The sequence below is a fragment of the Leguminivora glycinivorella genome, chromosome 21 (genome assembly GCF_023078275.1).
Source record: "Leguminivora glycinivorella isolate SPB_JAAS2020 chromosome 21, LegGlyc_1.1, whole genome shotgun sequence".
Classification (NCBI taxonomy): Eukaryota; Metazoa; Arthropoda; class Insecta; order Lepidoptera; family Tortricidae; genus Leguminivora; species Leguminivora glycinivorella.
In genome coordinates, this window is record NC_062991.1 from 15,643,741 (window position 1) to 15,666,596 (window position 22,856).

Sequence of the window (22,856 nt, forward strand, 5' to 3'; positions counted from 1 at the left end):
CATATTTGTACATTAGTAAATTTATTTTTAAAACAATTTTACGTCAAGTGCTAAAAGCAGTATTAGCGACTAACAGGGTGCACACAAATTACAAACGTAAAATGAAACAACCCGTTCTTTACAATAAAATAACTAACAAAAGTACAATTCAACCACACAATACAGATCTTTACAAGATTTGAATAAAATTCAATACTCTAACTAATGTAAATAGGTAACAGATTTTGAGCTATTACTTATTGCACATCCAAAAATTGGGGAGCTTCGTTATTCGGCTACATTAGTAGATAGGTATATAATATATAGGTACCATGTATTTATAAGTATAATGCAGACTGTACTAACAGGGAAGAATAACAGTGATAACAACAAGTATTTAACCCTTTAAATACTCACTTTTAGGCCAATTATAATGTACTTTGACATCGAAAGGATATTTTAACCATTTTATTTATTTTTAGTGCTTATCGGCTGTTCAAATACATATACAATTATACATGTATCGTTAAGTACGAGCATAATATAAAACTGGTAATAAAATATGTCATTCTGATGTCTGTGTACGTTAACATTGGCCAGTTTGTTAACAATATTTAAGGCATTTTTTAAATTTCAATACTAAGACGCACTTTTAAATAAGTGCTTAAAAAATGAGTATCCAAAAGGGTAAGAAAACAGTAAAAACATTAGTAACCATACGCACACAATTCTTGTTCATTTTCCCGACATTCATATTTTTACCTCGCGAAACAGCATGCTTCTCCAGATGTTTGGAAGACGAGAGGAAAAATATCATGTTAAGTGTCTAATAAACATAAATGTTAAGAGAAACAACAATAGTTGTGCACTTGGTAGAAGTAGAAACCCTAGAGTAAGTTGGCCCTCGTAATATCATACGTAATAATCAACACTAACAACTAGCCTACTGAAAGAAAAATGGCCGTCAACTGAAGCCCCCCATAACAATTAACTCTACTCTCAACTCTAAACCAATTGGGATAGAAAAGTTTATGTTATATCATCCATACTATATAATATTTTAAATGGGAAAGAAAGCGTGTCGGTTTGTTTGTCCGTCTTTCACGGTAGAATGGAGCGACGAATGTGATTTTTAAGTGGAAAATAGTTGAAGGGATGGAGAGTGACATGGACTACTTTTTGTCTCTTTCTAATCCCCCACTTCCCTAAAATGGGGGGTGGAAGGTTTTTATAATAACATTCTGAGCATAGCAAGGATTTTGAGCGTAGCGAGGGATTCAAGCGTTAACGCGCAAGGAGAAAATAATTTTAAATAATTGACTACAGTTTTATATAGAAAACATCACGTGATCACCGACCACTCATAGAAAGGGGTGTCGGTCAGATCAAGATTTTTTACAGCGAGTCATCCTTTTTAAAGAGAGTTAAACATTCATAAGTTGTAGGTGTTCATAGATTACGGTTATCGCTTACAGGCGGGATGTTTTGTTGCCACTGCGATAAGAAAAGTTTTAAAGACAATATAGATCACGTTTTTATCTAAATTGTTAAAGACTGATAGTGAAAAAATAAACCACGATTACCACGAACAAGATTTGACGTCGATAACAATAACTTAATTAATTCTTGTAATTAATCTTATCGAGTACACAAACAATTTAGTATTACCTATTATAGATAATTCCTAAAAACATGACTTTCACATTTTAAATAGATATAAAATGATTTCCTTTCTTTCAACCCCATATCTGTTAACGGTGGCACAGAAACTGTAGTATATATGCTCTGCCTACCCCTATGGTAACACAGTGTGTATGTACCTAATAATTTTAAACAAATATAAATTCACGATAGAAAAAAATTGAATACGACACAGACTTTTCTATCCCCAATCGCATAACTAGAACGATGAAGTTTGTTCTAAATTCTTACGAACATCGGAACTAAGGTCTACCATACTTCAATACTTCCCTCAGTGGACGTTTCAGTGAAGAGGATACTCAAATGTGACATTCCATGCTTAAAGGGCCCTTTGTCTGCAATAAGGACGAAAACTCCCTTGTTGGATAAGGACCTTTATTTGGAAAGCCACAAACAGGTTTTATACAGATATGGAACGTCTAAAAATGTATTATTTTTAATGTGCTTTTAAACATTTAATAAGTAGAAATACGATTTTATATTGGATTTTATATTGACACTAGGAATAATGCCCTAAAATTGTGTTTAAATAATCAAAGCGGTTTCATATATTAAATAACAATTTCAACTGCAGATATGATCTATCACAAAATTCTGAAAGTATTTCTGCCCATCTATTTCCAAAATCAAATTTTGCCAGTGATAAAACTATTTATTTTGATTATCATTTCTGATACGATGAACCGTGTAAATAAATATTATACTTCTGTTCCATATATGTATAAAAACCTCAAGAAACCTAGAGTAAGAGTAACAAGACGTAAAAACTACTCGTATATCGAATATCATTGATCGAAGATATGTCTACGTCTACCCGCTTAGATTAAAATAGTAACTCCGCATAAGAATGATTCCAATTTAGTTTATAATAATCCCATTTGCAAGATTTCATTTAATAATGACTGCAGGCTATTGTCGACAAAGCTGACTGTCAGATTGTTAGGTACGGTCAACGAATTTTAATCCTAAGCTACTATAGATCCCTGTCTTATTAACATCATGTTCTATTTGCCATAGAAATCACATTAAAGTTTACTGTGTAAAGGTTTTACAGTGGCTTAGAAATCAAATTGGTTGCCTATACAGTCACATGCAATAATATATTAGACAAAAAAGGCCATAAAATATTTGACATGATCTTATTTATGATGGTGATTTTTTGGCCTTCAGAGAATGATATAATATAGACACTGACTCGGTGACTATACAGTCGCTGTTAGTGCATTTTCATATTATCCGATCCGATATCGGATGCAGCGAAGCAACGATGCCAAAGATAAATGCCAAATACGGCGCCTTTAATATATGGATATCGGTCCTACATCACTTGTAAAACGGACTTAAGTTCAGTATTTCTTAAATAACCTGCTATGATTTAAATATAGTTGAGATGTATATTAAAAAGTATATTAAAAAGATTTTCCAACATTTCAATCTGATGAAATTGTTTAAATACGAGAAAAGATACCTTGAAGCATCTAAGTAGCTTTATTTCCAGTTAAGATTCTTTTCTCAGAGAAGGTCACAATTAATAAGTATTGTCTAATATATCATATTGAAACTTATGCAATGGGAGTTGAAATAAATCTCTCTTTACACCATCCGTGTACAATTCATATATATCTACACTACTGCTACCTTTAGTAGTCTATACAACACCAATTTTTAGCCAATCAGAAGTTTTCTAACTCCTAACAGGCGATCACCATCCTACGTCATAAGATCTGTAGATTTTCTACGATAAATTTGACTAATATTTTCCTACTTTAGAGTTCATTTGTCATAGTCAAGTAACTTAAAATTGTCAATATACGTATTTCGGAAATTTGAATCGAATTTGATCCTTAATTTATAGACTATAATGTCTACAGTTGTGCGAGCAGTAGAGAGGTTTTATAACACATTAGAAGATTCTAACGAGTTACCTTAATTTATAAATATTGCTTTCCATGATTGAGCATATTAAATATTTTACTTTTTAGATCTGAATTATTAGACAAATACTTATTTATATACAAAATTTATGATAATAGAGAGAACATTTACAGAACCGAAAAACAAACATATTTTTCTATAAAATAATTTTCACACAGAAATCGGGTCAAAGGCAAATTTATTGGCATAATCAATTCTTCAGCAGTTAAGGATTTTTCTTTGACCCGGCAATCTATGCCCAAGACATTTTAATATATCTATTAATTTATTTAAAAAGTTTAGTCTAATAATTCATCATCCAGTACAGTTTGCAAAGAAAAAGAACATCTACCTATTCTGAATTTTCTTACTTTATACAGGGTAACCGTTGCACGGTAGGAGTGAGGACTACTCGTTTGCGATGAGGTGACGAGTCGCAATGCGCCGGCGTGGGGACTCTGGCCCAGTCTTAACAATAATTTCGAAAAAGTCACGAAATAATAAATAGGTATATAAATCGCTGAATAAATATAGGTTGAGTTCGAAGTCGCTACTTATTTTATAAACATTTTTTGCAGCATTTGTGGATATATACTTACGCGCTTGTCAGATATTTTTGACTTATTTGTTTTTATGTCAAAATGGAAAGTTTTTAACAAATATACGAAATTAAAATTTTTGTTTTGTGTAGTGAAGTCCTCTGGTCTGTGACAGAATAGTGGACTATTACTGTCACAAACAGATACTAAAAAGAAGTCACATAAAAACACGACGGTATATGCTTTATATACGTTTAGTTTTTCCCCAAATGCTGAAAAAAATAAGGTTGTGAGTTGGGGTCTCCCCAAATCTAGCGAAGACCAAAAATCGTTAGTTCGTATGAACATGCGTTCAGCGACGACGCCGCGTAAGCGTCTTCCTACTGACGAGCGATTTTCGTCGGCGAAAGCCGATTCGATCCCTTAACCTTTAAATCAGTAGTTTAAATCAGTTTATAATACCAAAAACAAAAGCGCATCTCTATAATAATAATTACAGTTCAAAAGTCAAATGACTATAAACAAACATCAAATGGTTAAGAGCTGGGTCGAATTCTGTCCAAATTACTTAAAAGGCAAAGTATAATATAGGGTGTTAGCCAAGATAGTTAAGACTGCCGGCCGCAGTCCCCACGCGGAACTGGTGCGAGCAGGCCTCACGGCGGGAGGTTCATTTGCAGAGTCTGGAGATACGCCGATGTTGAGTTCAGCAGACCGATGCGTTGCTTCTGCTTCCGCTGTTCAGTCATCTGTGGAAATTACAAATATTTCTTGCGTAATACGAAAGTGTGTTTTGTCCGTCTTTCACAGAGCAGCAACAAATTGACGTGTTTTTTAAGTGGAAATAGTTTAGGGACGGAGAGTGACAAAGGCATAGGGAACCGCGGGCAAGAGTTAGTTAGATATATTTCTTGTGTAAATTGTGTAGGTGCAAGTAAAACTAAGTACATTTTAGAGGAGTATCAACAGTTTTGCCCTTTTGGGGCATGCAATCATACATGCAAAGGGAAGTTCCGATTGACTTCAAATCAGGATGAGAGACATCTTAGCTCCATACCTATACCTACTTACCTACATACTTACCGGTCTGGCCTAGTCGGTAGTGACCCTGCCTGCTAAAAGCCTCGGACTCAGTGAATCTGTGTAAGAATATCCTGTAATATTGATGAGTAGGCTAAAATCAAGTTCTCGTTCATCCCCGCATACACACCTCACTCGGGAGGAATCTGGGAGTCTGGTGTACATATGATAAAACAAACCACTGGCCGATACCTGGTCGCGCAGGTCCGTGAGCAGGTCCGTGAGCGCGCACACAGCCGCCTGCGCGCGCTCGAGCTGCGCCTGCAGGTTGCGCAGCTCCAGCTCGCCGCCCTCGCCCTCGCCGCCGCCCATCAGCGACAGCGCGCGCAGGCGCGGAAACCACTCCAGGTTGTTCGACTGCAATATAAAATACATTGAGAATAGAGGAATAGTTATACTCCGTCAAACGAGTTTGTCAGTAAATAAGAACAAAGAAAACTATAGGTATCCTTTTCTCTAGCACCCTAAAGAAAAGGATGCATATAGTTTTCTTTGTTCTTATTTACTGACAGACTCGTTTGACAGTGTATATTTGTTATACGAGGGTGCAAAGTTGTATTTTAACGCCGAGTGTGGAATTGAAAAACGAGCAAGTGAAAGGATTCTACAGTTGAACCACGAGCGAAGCGTGCGGTTCGAGAATAGAATCCTGAACTTGCGAGTTTTTTAACACACGAGAAGTAAAATACATTTGCACCCGAGTGTAACACAAAACTTTTCCCCTCACTATAGCGAGGAAAGTACAACGCAAAAAGCGCGTTTATCACTGCTTCCAGTAGTTTCACAGGTGGTAAATCAATGTAATCACTAGATTCACTCACTTTTATCAATTTTAAAGCAGAAAAAATGACTATATTCAAAGTCAAATTACTTTATCCACTAGTGGATAAAATGCGTTTTTACCCGCTAGTATTGAAGGACAACACGTGTTTCCGACCTGGTGAGGGGAAAAAAAACTTATCTTTTAACCGTGGCTCCTAGTTCCAAGATTACAAAGACGAAAAGTAAAGATATGACACCACAAACTCCCCCAAAAATTTTCGTGACCGACGACTGACGCAAATTGTGATGCTGTATAAGGGGAATTTCAGAAATAAGGTTCAGCAATTAGCGTTAAATGTAAAATTGTTGTCAGTTTTATTACCAACGTTAAGCATGAAACATTTACAAAAAATTAAAATTTTGAAAAAACTTCCGACCGCGGCCTAGTGGACCGATTTTCATGAAACATGGCTAAGAACACTCCCGACTAACTCAGCTTTCAAATAAAAAAAATTAAATCGAAATCAGTTCATCCGTTCGGGAGCTACGATGCCACAGACAGACAGACAGACACGTTAAACTTATAACACCCCGTCGTTTTTGCGTCGGGGGTTAAAAACGAACTATTTCTACGTTTTTGTATTGTAATAATAGCTCATACTTTATGAAATGAACACCAAAACCAAATTATTGTAAATATTTAATCCTTAACGTTGGTAACAAAACTCCCCATAATTATGATTGTATGGTGGACTGTTATACAAGAGTGTTACCTTAATCATAGAGTGCACGTAACTCTCGGGCCCGGTGTACTCCGTGGGGTCCTTCACCCGCACGAGCACCATGAAGTAAAGGTAGTGCCACATGTTGTGTTCGCTTTTTATGTGTTCCTCGAACGAGACCGTTTTGTTGTCGAACGCTGATCTGTTCAATCCTGCAACAATAATAAACAACATGGTGAGGCAAGATAGTCTAACTCAATTAATAAAGTTAACTAATAATTTACGTATTAAAACTTCACTAAACAAGTAACAAGTATTAAATAAATAAAACGATGGAAACGAACATATCCATAGTTTTATTTCATGAGTAACTATCGCGGTAGCCGAAGACAATATTAACATGTATTAAACTTTGGAAAACTTTGAAGCACCTTAACGGCACAGCCAATGCAATAATGATTATTTGTATCGTAAACTAACCGCATATTGCTTGAGTATGAGCTCCTTCTGATACTAAATGATTTATTTATTTATTTTTATTTATTTAGAACACATACAGTCATTTATACATATGAAAAGGGTGCATATAAATATACGCATGCAAACTTACTCTAAAAAAGACCTGGAGGTTCATAAAATTTAGAACAGTAAAAATACATAACACTTGCAAAGCTATGCTAAGGTAAGGCTAAGGTTACATAATACAATAAGTATTGAAAATACAAAAGTATGCAAAGATGGTTACTACGTAAATCTTTATAAAGCATGTAGTAACAAGTGAATTAGAATGAAGATGTCCAAGGTGTACCATAATTATATAAACGATGAAGTTTAGCTATAATATAAAACATTTAACTTTTTAGGAAGTAAAAAAGGTTATAAAATAATTTTCCTTAATTGGTTTTTAAGACTATAAAGAGAACTATGTAAGGGATCTATCTTACTTAGATGTCTATTACAATACTTGGGCACTCTTCTGAAGAACGTATGCTGTGCAATTGTGCATATCTCTTACGATCAAAAGTAACGTTAAATAGGGGTCTGGAACGTAAGGAGCGATGCGGAACATTAAAAATAACAATAACATATTCATAGCATATTCAGGCAAAATAGTTAAGTCAATTTCTAAAGTTAACTACTAATTTACGTATTAAACTTCACTAAACAAGTAACATGTATTTGAACTTTGAATAGTAATAACCTGGCGGGGACCAATTGTGCGCTCGGGGTGGTATCCGCAACGTGTATCCCTTGCCTTTAGATTAAAGTGTCTAAAAGGGCCTCTGTGCTGTTGGCTTAGGCCCCAAGCATGCCTCCCAAACGTCCGGGAACCCATGGTCCCGAGATATGATAAGACATACAAATAATAATAACAAATGACTTGTGTTCCTGTCGGTGAGTAAGGTTGCTAGAGCTCAACGAAGGCGCGGCGTGTTAGAGTGGCAACGCGATCTGCATTCTGGAGACGATTTCTCGTCTGGAGTAACTGCGTACCATGAAAAAGATCGCTCTTTAGCGATGAGACCGCCTGTTGTTTACCTTTGTATTATTGATACTTTCTAGAGGTACAGTATTTGATTGGGGCGTACAATAATGATTATATTTTTATTGGAACTCACCGCATATAAAACAATGGTTCTTGAGTATGAGCTCCTTCTGCTGCTTCTCGCTACGCAGGTCGGCGAAGGTGTCGATGATGACGCCGAAGATGAGGTTCAGCACGATGATGATCACCACGAAGAAGAAGAGCAGGTCGTACACCACCCGCGCTACGAACAGGGGCTCCTGCGGGGGGGAGGTTCAAGGTCAGTGTTGATAACCTATGTGACGACTACCATGACACAAGGGCTGGGACGTGCGAAGGTATCAAGTGGCTATCCGGCCTTATGTTTATAGCTACCACCCGCGCTACGAACAGGGGCTTCTGTGGAGGGGAGGTTCAAGGTCAGTGTTGAAAACCTATGTAACGACTACCATGAAACAGGGGCTTCTGTGTACACGTTAGTTAAAAGACGAATGTCTTCTGTCTTACCAACGATCAACTTGTGAAGACTTAAAAACGAGGGCTTGTGTCTACGTACAAGCAATTTTGAAGTTCATTAGGTATTGAAAATCTAAACATTTTTATATTAAAGGAAAAAATGGAAAAATTTACGCTTCCGGCGGGACTTGAACCCGCACCATTTTTGCAATCCGTGCAATAAAAGCGGAAATCCGGAAGCGTAAATTTTTCCATTTTTTCCTTTAATATAAAAATGTTTAGAATCGTTAGCAGACGTTTCTGCTTAATAAAAATTAATTTAGTATGGGTTAGCACATTGTTACTGGTGAATTCTCAATATAACTTGAGACTTCAGTGCCGTTACAAGATGTAATAGTCTGTCGGTAGATGGCGCTAGACGTCACCCCAAGACGTGTGTACAAAAGGAAAGGCATGGAAAGATTTGCGAAGTCCGGCGTGGCTTCCGTAGCTCAATTGGTAAGAGCATTGCACGGATTGCAAAAATGGTGCGGGTTCAAGTCCCGCCGGAAGCGTAAATTTTTCCATTTTTTCCTTTAATATAAAAATGTTTAGAATCGTTAGCAGACGTTTCTGCTTAATAAAAATTAATTTAGTATGGGTTAGCACATTGTTACTGGTGAATTCTCAATATAACTTGAGACTCCAGTGCCGTTACAAGATGTAATAGTCTGTCGGTAGATGGCGCTAGACGTCACCCCAAGATGTGTGTACAAAAGGAAAGGCATGGAAAGATTTGCGAAGTCCGGCGTGGCTTCCGTAGCTCAATTGGTAAGAGCATTGCACGGATTGCAAAAATGGTGCGGGTTCAAGTCCCGCCGGAAGCGTAAATTTTTCCATTTTTTCCTTTAATATAAAAATGTTTAGAATCGTTAGCAGACGTTTCTGCTTAATAAAAATTAATTGAAAATCTAGTAAATGACTATCGTGAAATAGTGGTTTCCACAGACATGGCAGTTTCAAGTCTAGTGAATAAAATATTACTGTTGGGTTTTGATAACGGAGCAGCCATTCCCAACTTTGTGAATTATTTGTTTTGTTTTTATGATCTGTTTACTCTGTTATCACTAGTTTTTATAAATATAAATAAAGTATTTTCCGTTTTGATAGGTTAAAAAAAAACAGAGGTGAACTACATAGTTTCACTCGCGCCCCGGGCTTCGCTGAACTGACGATGCACGAAGTCTATCTACATAGTTCAGTTTTTAATTTTGTTTCGTAATTATAAATAATAATAGAAAAATACACATATTTTATGTCAAAATATTATAACTTATTGTTTTTTTTTGTCTCAATTTATATACATATAATAAATATTTCAATTAATGTACTTACCCAGCTAGCGGGAGCTCGGAGAACGTCCCCGATGCCGCCGCCGTTACGCAGCCCCTGCAATTCAACACACAAATATTTATTCTGCCAAACTTCATAAAACATAACAATTGTCTGAGTTGAAATAAGCTGGTTATATATTCAAATATAACGCACGTGTGCACGGGAAAACGTCCCACATTGTCGATTGCTATAAAGCCGCTTTGTCAGTTTACTCGTATAAATATATTATACAAGTAAATCTCGCCTTAATGGTAACCGACAAAGTGGGACGTTTTACTAAACACACTCACAAATGCGCTAAAATTAGGTACTCTCTGAATAGTACGGAGAAGCTTACGTACTGAGGCTATCAATTTAAGACTTACGGTTCATTCAGATAGTGTGACAGAGACGACAGTCACAACAATGCATACCAGCTCAATATTTTCGTTTGTCCGTTACATGGCGGCCCTGCCATGAGCGTAAGTAAGTATTGCTAAGACACGCCACATGGCGACCCTGTTAACGTACCTGGTTGAGCGTGCTCACTATACACATTATAAGCGAGTCACATGACCGCTCGCGTATGTCCCCGCCGACGGAGACGAAACGTCCACGCGAGCACTGCGGAGTGCCGTCGTGGAGGTATTTGTTGGCGGGGTCGTCGGAACACTTGGCCATATCGTAGCGGGGGTCGTCGTCGTCTGAAATAAACATAAACGTAAGCTTCAGGTACAAAGAAAATAGAAGAAGAATTAAGTTGAAAAAAAAATAATAGTTAAGACAGAGTGCCAAAAATACCTGCAACCTTACCGTAAGTTATAAGGCGTGTATATATATTTTTGTCACTTTGTCCCTGGCAGGCGAGCATGGTCGCACGATAAATGATAAAACATCAGGCCGTCCCTATCGCACTATTTGAAAGTGCGATAGGGACTGCCAGATGTTTTATCATTTATCGCGCGACCATACTTGCCTGCCTGGACGCTGTGATCAGTCACTTGGTGGCCCATGAGATTCACTTACCAGTACAGAGAAGATATTACGCTAGTGGTCTGTGGGGTTGGTGGTTTTTGGGTCATTTTGAGGATCCAAGAAGGCATTGTGGTTTCAAAAGCAGGAACCTTTGGTGGTGGCTGTTTTTCAAAGGTTTGTTTCTGGTCCCGGAAGATATTTCGTCTTTTTACGGACCCAAGAAGGCTAGGTTCCAAAGGAAATTTCTGCTTTGGTGATGGCTTTTTAAGGTTTTTTTCTCTGATCTAGTCTTCTTGAAGGTGCTTACCGTCGAGTCGGTCGACGTTGAGCAGGAAGTGGTCCCGGAAGAACATGTAGCCGACGATGGAGAACATGTAGACCAGGACAAGCGCCAGGACGGCCGTCAGCAGGATGGAGCGCCCGTTGCGAGTCACTGATCGCATCACGTTCAGTAGGGTCTCTTCGCGGTACACAATGTCTAGTAACTGGAATAAACAAACACATTTAAAATATATCGATCAATAAATACGCATATTTAGATATATTTTCAAGCACAAGGGGTCATATTGTCACTTAAGCAGAAGGACCCTTGTAGTGTATAGCGCTATAGATGCTTAAGTATATGTAACTCTATATATATTCCGTAGCTTAAGGCTCATATTGCAGTATCAAATCATTCTTTGAAGCGAAAAGTTGTTTCCATCAACTCTCTTCCTTACATGGCGACCTTGTCAGGATCTGCACATACATTACACCCTGATAGATCCTTTAGTTGTTGACCCATGAGATCATGTACCAGCACCGAGAAGAAGAATGGATGGCAGCAGATGCCAAGGAAGTAGAAGCCGAGATACACCTTCGACAGTGTACCCTGGTGTCTCCCATTATTGGTGGTCCATGAGAGGATGTTGTTGATCCTTTAGTTAGTAGTCTATGAGAATACGTTGTTAACTTACCAGCACCGAGAAGAAGAATGGATGGCAGGAGATGCCAAGGAAGCAGAAGCCGAGGTAAGCGCCGTGGTAGAGGAGCTCGGGGTCGCCCAGGACCCGTCGGGGCGCCTTCAACAGTGTACTCTGGTTGATCTCCCACTATTGGTGGTGCATGAGAGAATGTTGTCGATCCTTTAGTTAGTGGTATATGAGAAGATGTTGTTAACTTACCAGCACCGAGAAGAAGAATGGATGGCAGCAGATGCCAAGGAAGCAGAAGCCGAGGTAAGCGCCGTGGTAGAGGAGCTCGGGGTCGCCCAGGACCCGTCGGGGCGCCTTCGACAGTGTACTCTGGTTGATCTCCCACTATTGGTGGTGCATGAGAGAATGTTGTCGATCCTTTAGATAGTGGTATATGAGAAGATGTTGTTAACTTACCAGCACCGAGAAGAAGAATGGATGGCAGCAGATGCCAAGGAAGCAGAAGCCGAGGTAAGCGCCGTGGTAGAGGAGCTCGGGGTCGCCCAGGACCCGTCGGGGCGCCTTCAACAGTGTACTCTGGTTGATCTCCCACTATTGGTGGTGCATGAGAGAATGTTGTCGATCCTTTAGTTAGTGGTATATGAGAAGATGTTGTTAACTTACCAGCACCGAGAAGAAGAATGGATGGAAGCAGATGCCAAGGAAGCAGAAGCCGAGGTAAGCGCCGTGGTAGAGGAGCTCGGGGTCGCCCAGGACCCGTCGGGGCGCCCTCGACAGTGTCCCCTGGTTGCCCATGATGGAGACGAGGTGAACTCCCTTCACCACTATCTGGAAGCAGAAAAAAGGTTTAAGGTGCGAGTTTTTTTAACCCCGACGCAAAAAGGCGGGGTGTTATAAGTTTGACGTGTCTGTCAGTCCGTCTCTGTCTGTGTATCTGTCTTTGTAGGAACCGTGGGTGTTGTAGGAGACTGTTAAGTAAAACGTAATGCAGGAGTTTCCAGGCAGGCTTCCTTGTGTATTGAAGGAACTGGTGTCGTACCGGAATGGCATTTCTGCGACGCGAAACGAAAACGAAACGCCGCGAAAGGTAGTCTGGCTCTGTCGCGCCAATACGCAAGAGCGATAGAGATAGATATCTACGAGCGTTTCGTTTCGTAAGCGCTTCGTGAGTGTTTGTGCCATTTGGCTGCGTACCCTGGCATCTTTTAGTCCGAGGATTTGACTCACCGTGAGCATGCCGAGGGTCCACAGAGTCGGTTCAGGGCCGGCGCTGAAGATGAGCCGGACTATGCCGCTCGGTTCAGGGCCGGCGCTGAGCCAGTAAGGCTCGCACGCCGGAGGAGCGCGGCACCAGGTCACCAGGGGAGGGTCCACAGAGTCGGTTCACTACACTCACCGTGAGCATGCCGAGGGTCCACAGAGTCGGTTCAGGGCCGGCGCTGAAGATGAGCCGGACTATGCCGCTAGCCAGTAAGGCTCGCACGCCGGAGGAGCGCGGCACCAGGTCACCAGGGGACTACACTCACCGTGAGCATGCCGAGGGTCCACAGAGTCGGTTCAGGGCCGGCGCTGAAGATGAGCCGGACTATGCCGCTAGCCAGTAAGGCTCGCACGCCGGAGGAGCGCGGCAGCCAGGTCACCAGCGCGGCGGCGCTGCCCGACACGCACCATACTACCAGGGACAGGTGCTGGCCCAGTTCTGTGTATCAAGAATATGAAGGGTTTTTCCACTAAGGGCCAGTTGCACCAACCACATTTGACAGACACATCATCGTCACGCAGCAGACATCTATGGAACTTCCCATACAATAAAAATTTAACGAACGCTTTAACGGTGACAGACGGTTTGATGCAACCGGCCCTAAGTCACCGTCTGGTAAAAACTGGAATCTTTTCCTATTTTTTAACACTAAAAAAAATTTTTTCCCTTACATGTCAGTATACAATGTGTTACCAACAAGTGGGCTTTTTTAAAAGGAACGTTATCTTACAAATAGTTATTTAACTTAACCATGCCCCCAATTTAATTAATAATGAAAAATTTTGACTTTATACACTTCCTAACAAAAAAAATTATTGCCAGCAATGTACAGCACACACACTAGTCAAGTGAGGGCAATGACAGCTCATAAGTATCAGCGATGTGATTAATGACAATCAAGAAGTGCACACGTTACATTTGAATGTTGGGAATCGGAAAATTATTTTTTCAGTTGATTTAAATAACTATGATTTGCTGATATGCGCAAACGATTGCTAATTGACTGTATTATTATTGGTTTTAATAAATGCCCAAGTGGTGGTAACGCAACACACTGTATTAATGGTATTAATAAACATCAAAATAATTCCAGCTGTTGCCAGGCTTATTCCTGTAATTTGATGACAAACAGAAAATAGGTACTTATAAAATATTGGCGATTTTTGACGCTAGTAACTGTACAAGGACATCACAGAATCAAACGAATATGTATATTCAATGGGGTTAAATCACAACGACAAGTTCACGTTGTTAAAGTTTCGACAACATTATAAATTATCAGAGCGTAAACTTTTAATAAATATAGTATGCGACAGTGATAAAAATTACTAATATTGACTACAAAATATTGCTAAAATAGCGAAATAGAAAAATACAGTGAAGGTGAATAGTGCAGAAACCATGCAGGTGACTGAAACTCACTCTTAACCATCTGATAGGCTAGAAAATTACCATGCACCTAAATATAGTCTGAAAAGATAGTTTGTACAAGAGATTTAAGAAGATTAGGGAGTTTTTAACACTTAGACATAATCCTGAGAAGCAAACTGACATTTTATCGCGACAGGTGACTTTTTTTTTCAAAGAGTGTTTTTGCATGGTAACATTAAGTACTCCGTATACTTCTTTTCAAATACGAAGACACTATAGCACTTGAAACTAAACAAAACTTTGACTTATGTAATTTATTTTTTATTATTTGAATATTTAATTTAGCCTGGCAGCTTGAACATGTCATGCACACTTAAAAGTCTTTGCTGCGGTGGCGTCGTTGATCGGGTCGCCACCTTCCCGAATAAAGGTTGAGGGAGGCGATGGCTGAGATACGCGTCATACTCGTAAACGGGTGCCGTCTGTGAAGACCGGTCTGTTTAAGCTTACTGGGGCTGTTATAACTTAGTAACTTTAATTCAAATTTTTATTAAATTAGGACACTTTGTTCGGTTGTCGTTTGTTTCCGTTCTTTTAGTGAATATTTTAAATATATGATTTTGACTCATGGAGACCATATACATCTCTAAGGAGAATTAGATTAAGTAGATATACATTTTATCTTTAGTCGTGACATTTAGAGTCATTTGAACCTCTAAAGTAATTTTAGACTTTTTTTTTGTATTTGTACTTTTTATATTTAGTGTAATTCTTGGTTGTAATTCGACATTTAGAGACCTTCTACATCTCTAAATAATTGTATAGAGTTAACTTTAGTTAGAACTTAGAATTAGTATATAATAGTATCAATTGTAATTTCAACTCAATTTTAGATATTTTCTAAATATGTACATGTGACGTGTAAAAGTGCCCCTGTGGCATTTTTTATACTGAATGACTGGTACTTATCATTCCATCCAGTATAATTTACATACTTTTTTATTATTATTATAAATGGGCTTACTCTTGGCCACAGACTAGCCAAAATACTATACTTTTCAGTATCTAAAGGTTAAAAACTCTTAAAGCACAGAAATGTAATATAAGTATAGTAAATAATACTTTAATGTAGAAGAAAGTTAGTCTGAAGAAAACTACTATTTATATAAAGCACTGATTTAAATTTCACTATTTATACACCACACTTCACTGAGAGAAATTTGCATTGTGAATTTAACAAGTTCGACTTGTTGCGGTTTATCCGTTTGAACCAGCCAAACGTATGTTTAAAACAATATGCGTCAGGTTGTTTTTATAAAATCGACTTGTTCATTCAAATATATTGCCGATTCAAATGACAAGTAGCTTGTTGTTTGAACCAAAGAGCACGTAGGCGCTATTTTAACCAAAAAACTTGTTGAACGAACATGAAAACTGGTTGTAATTTTCTCTCAGTGTTCAAATGCGACTTAGTGCTAGCTGTCATCAACCACATTTCACAGACACATCATCGTCACGCAGCAGAGGTCTATGGAACTTTCAACTTCCCATACAATAAAATTTAACGAACGCTTTAACGGTGACAGACGGGTTGATGCAACCGGCCCATAATCGCGTAAAAGTTTTAGGAGCTCCGACGTCTCAAGCACTATGGTGTCCCGTGTCTTCTCTGAGGCCACGGATCTAACGAAAAATCTCGTATCTCACGCGAGTTAAAACGCAGTAAGTCTATGTGCATTCCATACATACTTACTACAATTTTCTTTTCATTGACAGACGAAGATACAAGTTTTTTTAAAAGTAGTGACGAGATGTCTTTGGTGTACGTTGAATAATGGGGTTAGTCCCGATATAATTTATTGATTTATTGTTATTATCAATATCTTCTATACGTCATATAAAAGAATTAAATCGTACGTACTGGGGGTTTCTTCTTGAAAGGGGTAGAAAAAAGCAACGATGACGTTGATCAGAACAGCGAAGTTGAATAATATCGTGCTCCATAGCGACATGTAGGAAGACACCCAGAACAGAAAGGGTTGACCTGAGAACAAATAATGGACATTAAAATAAAACTTAAATAGATTACACACTAGCTTTTGCCCGCGGCTTCGCGCTTAGAAAGAGATAAAAAGTAGCCTATTAGTAGGGGGAAATTAGCTAAAATTACGGCATAATTAATGGAAGGTTTTTTTTAATTCAAATATGTACGTTATAGACTGAAGTTATTTTTCATCAACCCTCCCCACTCCTCCCCCCTCTGCGTCACCCCTCTACCCTCCCTTAAAGTGCCGAAAATGCGGTTTTTCTCGATTTCTGACAAAACTGTTGAAGATACAGAAAAAGCGCGTAGGAACGAAGTAATCCTTAATAAATTTACTACAAATCATTCATTAACACTTTGGTTCTAGCACTTATAGATTTCGCGTGATCCGTCACGAAAGTTGGTCCTTTGCTGCAATTTTCTTTAATGAATGTTAAGTTTTCGCCCAAAATGCTTACGAAATCGTCGAAATTTGTTTGATATGACTAAAATATTGTAACCCATGACTAAAATAAAATTAAGGGGGAAAAATCACTACCATGGGTGGAATTTCCAATATGTCTTGGAATTCCAGTAACTATTTAAGACGTAATATTTTCACGGTAGTAGTCGCTAGGAGTACCATTGATCCATATAGTATATCGATGACTGGGGATGAGCTTTTGGTAGCTGTTGGTAGAGCCCTGGAGTTTCAATCCAGAAGCCGTGAGTTCAAGTTCCACCCATGGTAGCGATTTTTCCCCCTGAAATTCATTTTCAGTTTATAATATTTTAGTAATATCAAACAGATTTCGTAAGCAATTTAGGGGAAAACTTAACATTCACTAAAGAAAATTGCAGCAAAGGACCAACTTTCGTGATGGATCACGCGAAAACTATAAGTGCTAGAACCAAAGTGTCAATGAATGATTTGTAGTAAATTTATTAAGGATTACTTTGTTACTACACGCTTTTTCTGTATCTTCAACGGTTTTGTCAGAAATCGCGAAAAACCGCATTTTCGGCTATTTAAGGGGGGGAAGAGGGGTGACGCAGAGGGGGGAGAGATGGGGAGGGTTGATGAAAAATAACTTCGGCCTATAATGTACATATCCCAATCAAAAAAAATCTTCCATTAATTATGCCAATATTTTCATACATAACTTTCCAGAAGCAACGTACTATATGTCACTCTCCATCCCTTCAACTATCTCCACTTAAAAAATTACGTCAATAAGTCGCTCCGTTTTGCCGTGAAAGACGGACAAACAAACAGACACACACTTTCCCGTTTATAATATTAGTAAGTATGGATGACTCACCTCTCAACTTCTTTTGCCATTTCATCTCGTGGAACAGATTGTCGAGACGGGAAAAGAAGTCGGCAACCTGAAACGTACAAAAATATTAATTGATTATCAAAATGTTATTGTAGGTTTTTTTTTATTATTATAAATAGGCTTACTCTTGGCCACAGACTAGCCAAAGGCACAGTCGTGCCCTACGATGGAGTGAGCTCACCCAGAAGATGGCTGTTCACTCTTGATTTGAAGGTTGCCGGGTTATATGAGCTCGGAAATATAGCCGTCGCGTCGGCAAGGAATTCCACTCCTTGGCGGTGCACATAAAAAAAGAAGAAGCAAAGCGCTTCGTGCGAATTCGCGGAATATCTACCAAGTAAGGATGGAAACCGGCCTTGCATCTAAGAGTCCGAAGTTTATAACCTATTTCTATCTCCTTTTCTGTATTTGCTTTTATATTCAAGTGTTTTTCCAGGGTGTTTTATTTCACCACCGCCTTTCGGTGAGCGTCGTAGAAGTCGACTGCAGGACATTGAAGTAAAAATACTGACAAGTAACACTAAAAATACTAGTGAGTAACAAGTAAAAATACTCGTGAGTAACAAGTAAAAATACTAGTGAGTAACAAGTAAAAATATTCGTGAGCAACAAGTAAAAATACTCGCTATCTCAGTACTATCCGTGGTATATACTAGTGGGAGCAGAGACCTTGCTGCCCTGGTCGTCCCGCTCGGCCGTCTGCAGCACGCGGTGCTTACTGTCGGCGGGCAGATACTCGCAAATCTCGGGGATGGGGAATACTATCTGTTCCATGCTCCGGTCGGTGCGGACTATCTGTTGGACAACCAGAATTAAGGATTAGAGAGAATGTTTAATGATTGTATTCGAACTTATATGTAACTGTGTCAAATTTATGAATACTCTTAAACAATATGTTTAAATACTTCCCCAGTAACAAATAAAAATACTTGTATGAACACATGCAAAAAGAAAAACTTGCAAGTAATAATGTTTAGAAAGAATGTTCGTAGAATCTACAAAAGGTATTGTGACTTATCTGAAACGTTCTGAATATATACCTAGTCATAAGAAAGAAATATTTGGAAATAACAGTTTAAAATACCAGCAAAAAACAAGTACAAATACTCATACACGGTAATAAAAAAAAATACCTGCAAGTAACAATTATAAATACTCTCAAGTAGTGGGGTTCACACAGGCCGCACGCCTCGTGCGCAAAACACGCCCGAGCACAATTGCTCTGCAAGATGGCGGCCCACGGTCATCTGTTCAAAATAGTTATGCACATATTATTTCCGTGGCACGTAATGGTTTTCGCATTTTCTTTTGAATAAGAATAAAAAGAAAAATAAATCATTCACGATTCACGGCAATAAATATCTACTCTCGTGCAACTATTTTGAACCGCTGACTGAGGGCCGCCATCTTGCCGAGTAAATTAGCTCGGGCGAGGCAAACGTGCGCGCATGAGCACGGACGTTTTCCTCGCGAGGCGTGCGGCCAGTGTGGAGCCCGCTAGTAACAAGTGTAATACTCACGAGTTGAGTAGCAAGTAAAAATACCTCTATCTGCGCCGTGTGAGTACGGTAGTACTGCAGGGCGAGCGCATGCGCGCCGGCGGGCGTGGCGCGCACGAGCGCGGCCAGCTCCTTGTTGTGGCCGGCCAGCTGGTGGCAGAGGATGTAGATGTTGTGGCCCACCTGCAGAACAAACACTAGATTACAATTTACATGTTCTGGCCCACCTATGAAACAAACAGTACATTAGCTTTTGAAGTAACAAGTTCAAGTTTTTAGTCGCAAAAATTTTTTAGAGCCGCAAATGTTGGTTATCTCAGTCCTAACCTTTGAAACTGACAGTGTTAGATAATAGTGGGGAGTTAGGTAGTTGACAAGAATGTGAATCCGACGCAAACGTTGAGGATGCCTTGTAGAAGGGAATATATAGAAATTGTATTATTGGCAGTGGTTTGCTATATTTTTGCAATGTAAAGCAATTAAGGCACTTTTTTTAAAATTATACCTCTAAATTGTCCAGCAGGGTTAGCACATGATTGCCGCGAGTATGTCACCGCGAGATAGACTACCCGTCCTTATGTCATTAATACAGTTAGAAGAAGACGTGCCATCTAAGTATCTCGCGGCTATCATGTGCAAGGCCTACAGTGATTGACCTTAGTCGCACCTGATGGAAAGTAACGACAACGCCGAAGTTTTAGCTCACTGGTTCAGTAATAGCCTATTCACTATTGACAGGAAAATACCCAGATTGTTGTGGTTTTCTTGTGTAAAATCGGGACTCTTTTTGGGGCCACTGGCCTGGATGTTAGTTCCTGTGAAGGCTGAGGATACTCACTTCCTTGGGAGAGACGCCTTGCGCAGGCGCGTCGTCTTCAGAGTCGGAGTCGGCGTCAGGCGCTTGTTCCTGGTGGAAGGCAGAGCACGCCACATCTACCTGTGGAACCAATTCCTCATTAATGTTTGCTCCAACTTTAGCTGTTCAATAGGAACGCGCCAAAAATAGTCCAAGTAAATGACATTGAATATTCCAACGTTTTTATACATATGTAAAAGTATCAGTGAAACACCGTTGTCAAGTGAAAGTGTCCTTCGCTTGGGTAAACCCCCTTCAGGTTGAAGTGTTGAATACATAGATAGGTAGTTAATCTTGAGTCCTGGAAGCGTTTGTTTTGTTTTTGAGTTTGGAACCTTTTGTTACTCAAATGACATACACAATACAAGTTCAAAACAAATTTTGAAATTTGTACGTACTCGAGGACTTAGATTAAGTTTGATCTCTTCAAATGAAAATGTTACCAGCTGTCTCGGGTTCATGTTGTAGAGGATCCTCTCGGCGTTGTTCTCGGAGTCGTTCCTGGACTCCATGATGGCCAGGAGCAGCTTGCAGGCGTTGTTCTCCAGCTGGAGACCTGGCGCCACTCACCAGCTGTCTCGGGTTCATGTTGTAGAGGATCCTCTCGGCGTTGTTCTCGGAGTCGTTCCTGGACTCCATGATGGCCAGGAGCAGCTTGCAGGCGTTGTTCTCCAGCTGGAGACCTGGCGCCACTCACCAGCTGTCTCGGGTTCATGTTGTAGAGGATCCTCTCGGCGTTGTTCTCGGAGTCGTTCCTGGACTCCATGATGGCCAGGAGCAGCTTGCAGGCGTTGTTCTCCAGCTGGAGACCTGGCGCCACTCACCAGCTGTCTCGGGTTCATGTTGTAGAGGATCCTGTCGGCGTTGTTCTCGGAGTCGTTCCTGGACTCCATGATGGCCAGGAGCAGCTTGCAGGCGTTGTTCTCCAGCTGGAGACCTGGAGCCACTCACCAGCTGTCTCGGGTTCATGTTGTAGAGGATCCTCTCGGCGTTGTTCTCGGAGTCTTTCCTGGACTCCATTATGGCCTGGAGCAGCTTGCAGGCGTTGTTCTCCAGCTGGAGACCTGGCGCCACTCACCAGCTGTCTCGGGTTCATGTTGTAGAGGATCCTGTCGGCGTTGTTCTCGGAGTCGTTCCTGGACTCCATGATGGCCAGGAGCAGCTTGCAGGCGTTGTTCTGCAGCTGGAGACCTGGCGCCACTCACCAGCTGTCTCGGGTTCATGTTGTAGAGGATCCTCTCGGCGTTGTTCTCGGAGTCGTTCCTGGACTCCATGATGGCCAGGAGCAGCTTGGAGGCGTTGTTCTTCAGCTCCAGCACCAGCTCCATGCGCGTCTTGCCGAGAGGGTTGATGTCGTTGAGGATGAGCGCGGTGATGATGTCGAGACCGTTGCTCTCGTGCGTCGCTATGCAGTTTTGGTTCTCGTGGCAGGGCCCTGTAAGGAAAACAAAGATTTAGGGTAGGGTTGCACCAAACCGTCTGTCACCGTTAAATCGTTCGTTAAATTTTGTTGTATGGGAAGTTCCATAGACGTCTGCTACGTGATGATGATGTGTCTGTCAAATGTGGTTGATGCAACTGGCCGTAAGAAATGGGAATACGGATAATCTCTAACTAAACCAATCCGTAGTAGGCCAGTCACTACACTTGCTGAAACCTAACTGTAATTCTTTTAATATAATATTACTTGACCTTATTTAAAGTCACACACAGGTCGAACGCGATTAATTAACATTATTTTTACCTTTTTTCCCAACGTTTCGGCCAGGTTGCACTGGCCGTGGTCGCGGAAGACTGACGTCCCAGCAAAGTGTCACCGGAGATGTAAACAACACAAAACTACCCGATATTAATTTATATAAATGTTCGGGGTAGACAAATAAATATAATCTACCCGCTTTTAGTTATTGTTTATTTCCCACCGCACGACACACAGCACTCACAACATCCGCAATGTTAGTTAATCGCGTTCGACCTGTGTGTGACTTTAAATATGTGTACAAAGCGCGAGAACTTAAAGTGTTACTTGACCTTGTCAGTACTCCGTATTCCGTAAGGGTCTCCAAGGTCTGGTTGACGAGTGCCACGTCGTCCTCGTTGATGCAGAGCCTTAGAAGACGTAGGCCTCCGGTGGTGGACCCACAAATTCAGTCCACAAACATTAGTCTCAAAGACCAGGCTGCAGTGTTACTATAGTATGTTGTGTCTTACCTTGGCAGTACTCCGTAAGAGTTTCCAAGGTCTGGTTGATGAGTGCCACGTTCCCCTCGTTGATGTATAGGCCTAGAAGCCCTAGGCCTCCGGTGGTGGACCCACAAATGCAGTCTAGGAACATGAGGGTCTCGGAGACCAGGTTGTAGTTCGATTTGTTGTTCTGGTTGCGTAGGAGATTCTGAAATAAAAAATTGGGATGTAATAAAAATAAACAAAAGATTTAATCTTCGCGCAATTTCGCGAACTCACTTCAGCTTGATGTCATAACAGTAATATGCATTCGTCACTGACGGTGCTAATACCAAAAAGCTTTTAAGTAACAGTGGCAGTGGTAGCACGCATTTGGAGAGAAGATTTAAATAAGAGAGATTC

General features: G+C 40.2%; 1 protein-coding gene across 1 annotated transcript in view; it reads right to left on the bottom strand.

Moving 5' to 3' along the window:
- Positions 1–2,190: 2,190 nt before the first annotated feature.
- The window catches only part of LOC125237462 (inositol 1,4,5-trisphosphate receptor), a 136,469-nt gene continuing 115,803 nt past the window's right edge, over positions 2,191–22,856 (bottom strand). Inside the window, 16 exon segments of the mRNA XM_048144561.1 lie at positions 2,191–4,882; positions 5,406–5,570; positions 6,749–6,909; positions 8,317–8,482; positions 10,053–10,106; positions 10,563–10,735; positions 11,314–11,491; positions 12,584–12,748; positions 13,447–13,619; positions 16,474–16,596; positions 17,898–17,964; positions 18,585–18,710; positions 19,460–19,597; positions 20,253–20,351; positions 21,476–21,705; positions 22,482–22,662. Coding sequence (XP_048000518.1) covers positions 4,790–4,882; positions 5,406–5,570; positions 6,749–6,909; positions 8,317–8,482; positions 10,053–10,106; positions 10,563–10,735; positions 11,314–11,491; positions 12,584–12,748; positions 13,447–13,619; positions 16,474–16,596; positions 17,898–17,964; positions 18,585–18,710; positions 19,460–19,597; positions 20,253–20,351; positions 21,476–21,705; positions 22,482–22,662 — 2,292 coding nt within the window. The 3' untranslated portion in view covers positions 2,191–4,789.